This window comes from Anser cygnoides, chromosome 27, assembly GCF_040182565.1.
Source record: "Anser cygnoides isolate HZ-2024a breed goose chromosome 27, Taihu_goose_T2T_genome, whole genome shotgun sequence".
NCBI lineage: Eukaryota > Metazoa > Chordata > Aves > Anseriformes > Anatidae > Anser > Anser cygnoides.
Window position 1 is genome coordinate 2534166 of NC_089899.1, and position 11242 is coordinate 2545407.

Below are 11242 nucleotides of genomic sequence, written 5' to 3' on the forward strand. Positions count from 1 at the left end.
ATAGAAGATTTATTTTTAGAGTAAATATGTTAACTATTATTCATTGACACATTTGTTTGATCAGTTGATATAATGCTCTTTTTACTTGAAAGTTTTATAAATAAAGGCTAATTTGTTATAAAATGGAATTTTCATTTCTCCAACTTCTGCCTTTCACTTTTAATTTTAACTATAAAACGAAGACTCCTAGTGAATATGGTTCCTTCTGCTGTTAAAATTACAGTGTGCTCTTCTTGGTGTCCCTGTTAATACGACTTTCTCTAGTATGACCTAAAAAAAGTGGAAACATAAAGTGGAAACTGCAATGTTGACCTAAATTTGACTAATATCTCCAAATATGTACATTATCATAGTTATATTTATCTCTTGACTATCCATAACAAATTGAAAGAAAGGTATTTTAATTTTAACCCATCTCATGTGCTTATTGTTTAATATAATAAGAGAAATGTTATTGTTTAATATAATAAATGAAAAGTTACTTTTTGGAGCTCTGAGACTTCGGCAATCTTTCTTTACTTTTTCTGTCCATGATTTCCTAAGCTCTCGTGTCAAACTTGTGGATCTTGCTTAGAACAACTGCTTTATTGTCGGTGCTGAGGTCTGTTGTGTCTTTTTTTTTTTTTCCTCCTTTTGGCGGGAGCCCTCAGCACGCTGCTTTCCCTTATGTCCTCGCCTCCGTGTCCCGAGCACATTTGGTCTACACTGACCAGTCAGAAAATCCAATGCCGCACCCTTTCCAAAACAATTTGTGTGCCGCAATGCTAAACATCCAGGCAATTTACGCTGGGAGGGGTTACAGAGATCACCAGAGACAAGCCCTTTCTGCTCAGTGGAAAAACACACCTCACTCTCATGCTATTCTGCATTATTCACTTTGACTCATTACGCTCCCATGTGTTTGTTTTATTTACTCAGCTTCTGCACACATTGGCATGGTTAACGACAGCTTGCCAAGGCAGGTTTATCTTGAAATTGCTCTCCAGCAATATTTTTAGTACGTTGACATTTTAACGCCAGGATTTTGCTATAGCATGTCACAAACAGGCGCAACTTCCTAACCAGGTTCTTTCATCATGTAATTGTACCAAAAAAAAAAAAAATGTGGGCCACAGCTCGGTGTTTTTGCTCCTGCTCGGTTTTTGGAGTCTGACCTATTCAACATACTGATCCTAATGTTCTCCAAATTTTTGCCTGATCTGCATTATCCAGGCGTAATCTGAAAGGACTCCAGGTTCCAGGCAGAGCCTCTTCGGCGAGGAAGGGAGGAAAACGCACGCATCCCTCTTCGGGAAGAAACATTTACAAGTGGAAACTCCAACGTAAAGGAACACAAAGAAACCGGCCCAGCTGTTAAACCTCAAGAGCAAATGTGGCATTGCTGCCTGGACCTAAAAACGGCCCACGAGCAGCGTGGATTGTGGAAGTCGAAGCTCTCAGAGCCTTGCTGCCATCCCTGCCAAGGAAGCTGCAGTCGCATTTTTCCCTGTCAGAGGCTGCTGGGAGAAAATTGCTGACTCTCCTGGCTGCTCTACGGGACTGAGTTTAGTCACACTGAACATTTTTTACCTCCTGTCTGGTTCTAGGTGCCGATTTTTCTGGCAAAGGCAGTGTGAACGTTTTTTTTTTTTTTTCATTTAATGACCGCAATTATAACTTTTTATTGGTGCTGATGCAGCACCTCTTACAAATGCTGCAGCCTTCCCTATTGATGAAGTCTCGTAACGCTCTTTGCCAACTGCCAGCATAATACATTTTGGCTGTTGAACTGCCCATAAACGTTGTCCTCAATCACAGCATTTCACAAGGAAGCTGTGCAGAGAACAAAACTGCAGGCTTTCTCTGCCCATCCCTTGCACCTGTGGGAAAGGCACCCAGGCATCCATATCCCTAGTTTTGGAAGTGCTCGAGATACAAAATCATCAAAATATCAAAAAACTATGCTGTCATCATGCATGGGCTGTAAAAAATAGTGGTTGCTGGGATTTGAGGATCTTTTGTTGTGTTTTGCTTTGTGTTTAAGCCTCAGGCTCAGTAGCTTCTCCTCTAATATATTAAATGTCACAGGGGATGTCCAATGTGATATTCCAGATGTTTCCTGATGACATAATGATAGGTCAGAACTCCAGGAATGCTCTGAGCTGTAAGAAGTGCAAGAAACCAAAGTAAAAGTGATTTAAAGGGATACCATATCTAATTATAAACCTGGGACAGGTAAGGAAGTTCATCTGCAATTTCTGTGTTGCTGAATTTATGCTTACTACAAAGGATGGAATACTTTTGATTTACTAAAAGGAATTCTAATTGAAGCAGGCAAATAAGGAGGTAACTAATGCTAACTATAGTTGCAGAGTAAATGAGAACTTTGTTGTTCCTGCTCTCCTTGTGCTTGGAAAGGTGTTTTTTGTAAAGTTAATACATTTCCATCCTATAAAGCAGTGCATATGACTCATTTTTTGTGTTTACATAAAATGTTACAAGATCAAATAATTGTGGCTGAAAAGTCAGACCTCAAAAGATTAAATCAAACATATTTTCTGCCTAGCAAGCTCAGGATAAATTCCTGTCTCCTCTGTGCACTAGAAGTGTAGAGTACTATTTCATGGCAGAGGCTATTCCCAATCTCAGCCTGAGAAATGGGGAATTGGGTGTTCGGGATCAAACAGTGCGGAGCTTTAAGGAGTCTCTGGGAGTCCATAAGTCGAGCCCATTACCTCAAGGGCCTGTAAATCATGTATGGCTACGTGCTGTGGGTTAGTAGTGTTTGGCCTGTAAATCCATTCCTTCTCTGAATCTATGGCAAGCACGTTTCTGAAAGGACGTGTGCCTAAGCCTGGGTTTTCATTATTGACAGGGAGCTGCTGCTGTGCCCCGGGGCAGATCAGGATGAGTCCCGGGCAGGTGGGACCTGAGAGCAACTGCTTCGAGGACACGCAGGAATTTTAAGGTTTGTAGATGCCACCAAGTATGTTTCCAATGTTAGCAACAGGGATAGCTTTCTCCCTGTTGAATCACACGGGGTTTGGATTGAATTTACCTCTTTATGTTTTCCCCCCAACACTGCCAGTTACCATAGCGATGGCTACATGACTTTGTTGCATTTGTTTTATTTAAATATAGCAGAAGAAATTGCTAGAGCTTGGGATTCTGGCTTAGAAAATTAAATTTAAGAAAAGCCTAACAGCTACTCTCTGTTATAGGTGCACAAAATAGCTTTGGAAACCACAGAGTTTCTACCACAGAAAACCACAGAACCGCACAATCCTATAATTTGAAGAATGGACAAACTTTTTTTGGCACTTCTTGTGGATGGAGGACCAAAGTTTAGCGTGAGGGAGTGTTTTTAGGCAGCTTGCAAACGGCTGCAAGCAACCAAGGACTCACACAAGCTGAAATCCCCCATCCCTGCATGGGGTGAGCCACGGCCACAATTAATGCTCAAACTCCCCCAGCTGTGATCATCCATGCTTTGCAGCAAGCTCCCAGAAAAGCACGAGGGTTTTCCATTCCAGCCTTCCATTTCGGGGTTTAAAACCCCTGAAAAAAGCGCCCTGCCCGCTCAGGGTGCTGGGGTGATGCTCATCTCGGCAGGGCGCTGCTTTTCCCTCGAGAGCTGAGCCATCGCAGCGGCCCCGCGGGGCGGCAGGACGCGGATCAGGGCTCGGTGCTGTTTCAGCAGCACCAGGCTGAGCGTGTTACGGTGTTTGCTGAAGAAGAGTTCCCATGTAGCTCGGGCTTAACTGACACTTCTGAAGTCAGCAGGTGAGAGAAAACGGTTTTCAGCGTAGCAAAACACAGCGCTCTGAAACCCGGCGTGGAATTAACTGACTTCAACCAGAAACGGCGCTGGATGGTGGCTGGCGCTCAGATCTGTTAGCTAAAACTTTCACTTGGAACATCGTGCAGGATTTGTTAGTTTCTGTGCTTAACTAGCTCTATCTAATCTGGCAATCTATCTTGCAAGTGTAGTGAGCCCATCACTGTGGTATCTTATAAGAATATGTGTGAAAATCTTGTTTACAACGGACTCTACATTTCCTCCTATCGTGTTCGACTACGATTTTTTTTTTCTAGCGTGTCGAAGTCAAATCCAGGGTAGCTGCAGATTGGAAGGGCACTCCTTGCCCTTTCATGCTTCCTGCAGGTTCCCCAGGAGATGCTTGGGATGCTGGGGCTTTCATGTTAATTAGACCAAAATCATGTACAAGATTACGAGCTGACGTCCTGTTATTAAAATACGTTGCAGAGCGTTAGTGATTTCCTGCTGGCCAGGGGAAGCTTGCTAGCGTGGTGGAATCACACCAGCACATCTTTGGATGTACTAATTTAAGTCAATTAAAAAAAAAGAGTTGACAATTACTCATAATAGAATGTGAGAAGAATGAGATCAGCATCTCTTTCTTTACGCTAAGAGATTATCTTGAAATTCAAGAACCTGCAGTTTCCTGTGAAGACCACACAAATATTATCATACATGCCCTCCCTTCAGCAATTAAAATAAAGTTGGTCATAGGCTTTTATTAATGTTTTGTGCCCCCAATCCTTCCCCACTTTCAGAGGCCTGTGTTTATATATCTTTAGATCTCTTCTTTTTTTAATATTTATATATAAGAGGATGGCTTTGCCCTATTTTCAGATGAGTCGCAACAAATCTGAAAGCTCCGAGGACACAACCTGCTTATTTTTACAGGGGGAACAGCAACACAGGAGAGCATGTCCCCGCTGTTCATCATGATTTGAGCGTTGTCTGGTTACACGGCAGTGTGCAGATAAGAAGTGTCTTGTCTGAAGACCTTCTAGTGAACAGGAGCAGAGGTAGCGGAGGTTTTGAGCCTCACAGCCAGCCCTTTCACTGGAGCAAAGGGAAGTTTGGACGTTCCCGTGCAGAGGTAATGGAGGAGGGAGGAGGACCATGCAAGCTCTTGCAGTGGGTCCTGCAGAGGAGCCACACACATTTGCTTAAGGGGTGGTGAATGCAGTAAAATTTCTCTTTGCACGCAGGCAGAGTGCAGGGTTCATGTCCTTTGTGACAGTCCACTGGCTGTGGCTGTCTCCCACAAGTGTAATTTGGGAAAATATTAAAGTGGCCAGACTGCAGGCTCACCTAGCCTCTACTAGAGGTCAGCACAGGTGGCTGGGGACGAGCAGAGCATGATAAGGAGGTCGTGATGCTGCCAGGCTCTCTCCTGCTGCTGGACATCTCTTGTCTCGCGACCTTCCTAAGCCAGATGTGGGACTGTGCACCGATGGGTGGCTGTACTGAGTGCACTGAGGTGGCAAACCTCCATTTCTTTTTTTAATTATGTTAATAAAGGGGAATAGTGTAAGATAGCATTGTACCACTGACCCCTGGAATGACTAAAAAATATTCCCAATTCCTCAGAAAGAGCAAGGGAAAGAGATCACTATGGAAAGGTAAGGGTAAGAATTAATTTCAAAAAAAAAAAATCATTCTTAAGGCTATAACCACCAAACGGCATGCTGAAATATGAAAATCTTTGGCTATGGGGAAAGAGAAGGAAATACCTAGAACTGTTGCAACAATGCATGTGCTAAGTTTAGAACATCTTTAAGTCATCCTCACTTTCTGGAATTAGGTTGTGCAATTTTTTTTTCTAGCAAATAAATGAGTTTTGTTTTTAATGAAGAAATGTTAAATCTCCCTTATATTTCACTTTGAAAGAGCTATAAAAGTGAAATGTGGAACTCATTCTTCCATGTCAATGATTAGAAGCCTAAAATACATCTGTTCCACATGAACAACTGCAGACTTTGCTTTCACAGAAGAATAGCTATATTAGTGCTTTCTTTAAATGTATTCCTGTTGATTTCATTCCTGTATTCTAACTTGTAAAGTCAGAAAAATGTCACAATCTTGATTAAAATCAAGTTCACAGTATCCAGATGTTAAGAAAAAAATACTTTAATATTAAGCTAAATCTGTGTGTTTAACTAACAGTGATTTTGTTTGAGAAGTATCAAGGCTCACAGCTAAACTGTTGCTGCAAAAATAGAGAAGCCTCATCAGAGTTTCAAAGTAATTACATAAATATACTACTTGGACTTATGATCTCATTTACAGCTGTGGAAGAGCTTTTGGGGGGGCTCTATTTGACTTGCTGCAGATATTTACTTCTGTAGCTCTTGCAGTATCCAGCATGTGTCAGATTAGTTTTCAGAATCTGGATTACTGGTTAACTTTTCCTCCAAAATAGTAAGTATCTCTCTTAACTCCTGAAGTCTGGGTAGGGTTCAAAATTATTAGGTGAATTTAAGCTTTTGAGAATGAGTTATGAAGGTATTTTAACCTGTGTTGTGAATTTATGTTTAAATTCCACTACTGTTCTATTGGAATTCTGCACTGAGCTCTTGAGAGCAAGGATAATTTATGTACAAGGATGCCTTAAAATAAGCCTCCGTAATTACAAAAATGCAGTGTTTAAATTTATAGTAAAAACCCACACACTGCTGGCAAAACTATAACTGCATCTGGAAAACATTAAGGATGCTATTAAAATAGTCTAGCATAAACTAGAAATGAGACTGAAATTACAGTGTTGCTTACTTAACCATTTTTAGGAAGTATATTTTGAATACGATCTACTTTCCTATTTGATTTTTTTGATAAAACACCATGTTGTGTCTTGTTTACTCCAGAGAATGAGTTGTGTCCTCTGTTATCTATTCTAGAAAAACCTATAGCTCAGATTTTTTCACTGTCTTCTTACAATCACTGATATTTTAAAACATAAGCAGGTGGTTGTTGGTCCAGCCATCACGGAAGAAGTAACAGGGAAATCTCAAAGGAGAAAAAAAAAATCACAGGAATTAAAGATTTATTTTATTAAAAAGATGAAATGTTTTCAAACATTGAAAAATTACGTTTTTATAAAAACAGAAATAGGCAAAATACCCATTTGTCTTCTATTTACATATACAATATTTCTCACTGTATAAAATTATTTACAATATATAAAAAAATTACAGTAAAATAGGTTATTTTCTTACAAGACATCAAGCCCTGTACTTCTAGTGTAGATCATGGCAAACAAGAATATTATTGCACCTGTGAAACAAACAGTCTAACAATAGGAGTGTTCTCTTAGCCATGCCTTCAACTGAGATCTAAAATAACATCGGTAGCTACAGTAACATTCATTTAATCTCTTCTAGGGTCAACTTCAGGCAGTTTCCATACAAACATTGTCTCATAAAGCTTAGGACTGGGCAGTTAGAATCGGAAAAAAACATATTTACAGCTTCTATACAATCTGTATGGAGTCTTATGGAGTTTACCCTTCACAGAAGCTGCATAAATAACCCCTATTCTCCTGAATGGAACGGGCAGGTTCACTGATACAGTCACGTCAAATTCTCTGCAGGAGATGACTGGCTAAGTCTCCTTGTGTCAAATCCTCCTCGGCTTCCACTGCTAGAGTGTCGGTGCCTCCCTACGTAGTACCAGCTACAGGTTTTTAACAATTCTGCACCTGAGCAGTTAAATAGCGTCCACTGTTCGCAGGTCAGAGTCTCTGGGGCTACATGTGCCGTTTCATGTGCAAAGCCAGGTGGTCTGACCTGGAGAACGCTCTGTCGCAGAGGTGGCACTGGAAGGGCCGGTGGCCGGTGTGCTTGCGATAGTGACGGGTGAGCTCGTCGGAGCGAGCGAACTTCCAGCCGCAGCCTTCCCAGTTGCAGTGATAGGGCTTTTCACCTGTTGGAGAAATCACAGAGACTGTGACTCAGCACGGCACTCCCACATACAGACAGCATCACACGCTAGGCAACTTTCTGTTTTTATCTCAGCATATCCTTTTATTTCCTACCAAGCTCTCTACAGTAAGATCCAAGTAATATTAAACCACAAGACTACTCTAGCAATTCCTTTACTATCCTGTACCTGCACTGAGTCTTCTGAGAAAGGGCATTGGACAATGAGCCCTTACAACAGCTTTGACACACATATGCATTGGAAAACACTTAGATACTATAGCTGTGATCACCTGTCACAGCCCAACTGTGAAAGTTTTTGGAGTTTAGAGGTTACAGGGTTAAAGCTCAGGCTGTGCTCTGCATGCAAACTGTTTTACACAGGTGGCTATCCCAACCAGCAAGCAACGTATCTACAAATGAAGTATCCAGCTGTATTTACCTGTGTGTGTCCTGAGGTGGGCCTTCAGGTGCGAACTCTTGGTGTAGGTCTTCCCGCAGCCTGCGTAGGTGCATGTGTGAGTGGCTGTCCTCTTCCGAGGCCAGGAGCGCCGTCCTCTTTTTGGCTTGGAGTCCAGCAGCTCCAGAGGCGAGGAAGGAGGGGTGAGCATGCCTCTGGGAGCAGAGGGTTGTAAGGGCAGGCTGTCCTCGAAAAGGCCAAACTGGGAGGTGTTCTGGTACTGGAGATGGGTCTGCGGGTGGTGGAAGCCGGAGGCTGGGTGGTAGCTTTGCTGGAAGGACACGGACGAGGTGCACATCATCTGCGTGTGGCAGTCACTCACCATGAGATCATCGGGGCTCAGCGGGGGCGTCTCTGCCCCAGGGATTTGGGGAGAGCTGGCCACCCGGGGCTGCTCGTAGGCCATCATGCAGGTTGCGTTGCCCTCCTGCTTGATCTTCGGGCAAGCCTGGGGCACCAGACCCATGACTGGCCCATAATTGTCCATGTCAGGCTCGGGCTTAATGTTCTCGACGAACTGCGGGCCCCCGAAGCTGGGCGTCACGAAGAACCGCCCGTGGACATTGCCAGGTGGGCAGTAGTTGGAGTCCATCTCGGAGCGGATCATCTCCGGCACGAGGCCGGCGTTGTAGGGCGGAGGGCTGCCCTGCTCCAGGGCACTGTAGCATCCCGGCGATGGATTTGTCTGGTAAAAGCCGCTGCTCTCCCCTTGCGTGGGGGGATAGTCCCCGCCGGCAGCGCCCTGGCCATAGCTGTCGCTGCCCATGGAAAGGATAAAATCCAGCACGTTGTTGAGGTCTTCATCCTCTTTGCGAGGGGAGAGGCTGCCCCAGGTGCCAGCGGGGGCCTTGGCCTCCTGGTCGCACTTCCACCTCTGGGGGAGAAAGAAAAGGCAGAAGGTTAGCGGTGCTGTTTGGGGAACACGGAGGGGTTTGTAGGGGCGCGGGGCTAGGGAGCAGCGGGGCGGCGGCACCGCCGCACACCCCCGCGATGAGCGGCGCCGGCCTCAGCGCGGCGGGGCGGGGGGGGGGGGGGGCAGGGGCCGGACTCACTTCGTGGAGGGCTTTCTCTCGGCAGGGGCTGGCGAAGGTGGCGAAGGAGGGCAGGATGGTGTCGCTCAGCGCCATGGTGCGGCCGGGCGGGACGGCGGACGGCGCGGCGCGGCGAGCCGCCCTCCCCACCTTATAACGCGGGCGCGGGCGCCCTCAAGCCAATTGCAGGGAGCGGAGGAAACGCGTCCCGGACGGGGCGGGCGGGAGGCAGCGGCTCGGGCGCAGCCTAAATTTAGCCCCGGTATAAAAGGACGCGAACAGCTCCAACCGAGCCCGAACGGGGCGGAGAGGGGCGGAGCGGGGCCGTGAAGGGCCCACGCGGGTCCCCCCTCGCCGCCTCCCCTCAGCGCGGGGTCCGTCGACCGCGAAGCCGGGACCCCCGCCTCGGGCCGCTGCCTCCGGCTGGGGTCTGCCCCGGGGGCCGCTGAGGGTTCCCTGCCCTCGGGACCCCCCCGAGCTGAGGGGACGCTGAGGGGACCCTGCCCTCGGGACCCCAGAGCTGAGGGGATCCTGCCTCCCTGGGGATGCTGAGGGATGAGGGGCCACGGAGGGTGTCCCTGCCCTGGGGACGCTGAGGGGACTCTCTGGGGCGTGAGGGGATGCCGATGGGTCTGTGCTCCAAGTGACACTGTGAGGGACCTGCTGTGAAGCAGGGAACACTCCCTGCCCCATGGATGCTGAGGAAGATGTGAAAGAGGGTTTTGATCCCCCCCCACCTCACAGCAGCTGCCCCACAGCCTGGGCTCGTCCCTGGGCTGTGCCCCAGGAAAAAAGTTTGAGCTGGGTGGGAGCAGGAGGTGCAACAAGCACAGCACGGGAGGCAGAGGCACTGCTCTGTGCGGATGAACGCACTGCTCGCCCTCCAGCCTCACAGACCCATTTCGGTACTGTAGGAGAGGTTTTTTGTACCACTCGCAAGCAGTCTCCCTGCGAGGAAAAAGCTTGAGGCTTGCGTTTAATGGAAGCTCGGGTCTCTAGCGGAGTTTCCATTTGCTGCACAAAGATTGCCAAAATCAACGTTTCCTTATGACATTATGAGAGAAATAATGCAAGTAGCTTCTGTGATCTGCTTTGGCCATAGCCAAATTATGGTCCTGTGCTGAATTTTTTTAGAAGGGAAGACTGTTCTTCTCCCTTGCCTTGGCCTCTAGCTCGGATGCCCAGTCTGAAGGAGCTATTCTCCAACAATTTTTGCTAATGTGGCTCAGACTCCTGTTTTTGAGAATCACAGCTGCTTGGCAGCCAGCCAAGACCAAAAGAGCAAAAGTGGCAATTCTGAAATTGGGAAAAACGACTATCTATCACAGGATAGACAGATTCTTTGAGAGCCTGTTCAGAGAAAGAGCTATGCTTTCCCTGTACCTCCTCCATATTTCCTTTGCAATCACTTCTGAAAGGATTTCTAAGTGAGCTGGAGATCAGAAGAGTGTAGGAGAACAACTCTCACTTTTATGTGCTGTGTGCCCTGGGAGAGGAAAAAGCGATGGCCCTTGATGGATTCTGGTTCTCAGAAACGTTTTGTACATGTTCAGTAGAGCCCATCCCAGGCTTGTGGCTGTATGCAGCCATCTCGGGAAAGCACAGTTGCTAGGGTGAATAAATGATCTTTTCAATAGCTACACGTGTTTTAAAATAATGAATATCTCTTGTATAACTTTCTATAGTTTTTATTCTAAAAGTTCACAGGATGGCCAGGAGGAGCAGCCAAACTTCTGTGACTGGAGCAGAATCAATACACTGAATGCATGGTAACGAAGTACACAAAGATGTATGACTCATAGCTATGTAATGTCACACTTGTGTAATCTTTCAATGTAAACTCTTTTCCTCTAATAAAATGTTAGTAAGTGTACAATACGTATATATGGTGCTGTGAGTCAGCCAAGAAAATATACTCTGATGAATTCCGAATGAATGTGAATGTTCCCTTGATAACACACCCTGAATGTCTGTGTCAGTTTATGTGCTTGTGATTTCAGCAACAGCTATAACAAAATATTTTGTTTCTAGGATATACAAC

At 45.8% G+C, this 11242-nt stretch overlaps 1 protein-coding gene across 1 annotated transcript; it reads right to left on the bottom strand.

Moving 5' to 3' along the window:
• Nucleotides 1-6819: 6819 nt before the first annotated feature.
• On the bottom strand, nt 6820-9380 carry KLF2 (KLF transcription factor 2). The gene is made up of 3 exons (XM_048077852.2): nt 9223-9380; nt 8153-9044; nt 6820-7714 (listed from the first exon to the last, which is right to left on the bottom strand). Exons 1-3 carry the CDS (start codon nt 9295-9297, stop codon nt 7539-7541), a joined length of 1143 nt encoding a protein of 380 aa, XP_047933809.2. The 5' UTR covers nt 9298-9380; the 3' UTR covers nt 6820-7538.
• Nucleotides 9381-11242: the final 1862 nt, after the last annotated feature.

Bases quoted from the DNA above. Each gene is read 5' to 3' on its own strand.
- KLF2 (XM_048077852.2), bottom strand. From the start codon at position 9,297: ATGGCGCTGAGCGACACCATCCTGCCCTCCTTCGCCACCTTCGCCAGC. The intron at 9,045-9,222 runs GTGAGTCCGGCC...TTTCTCCCCCAG, and splicing joins GAGAGAAAGCCCTCCACGAA to AGGTGGAAGTGCGACCAGGA. The intron at 7,715-8,152 runs GTAAATACAGCT...TTTCTCCAACAG, and splicing joins CCACCTCAGGACACACACAG to GTGAAAAGCCCTATCACTGC.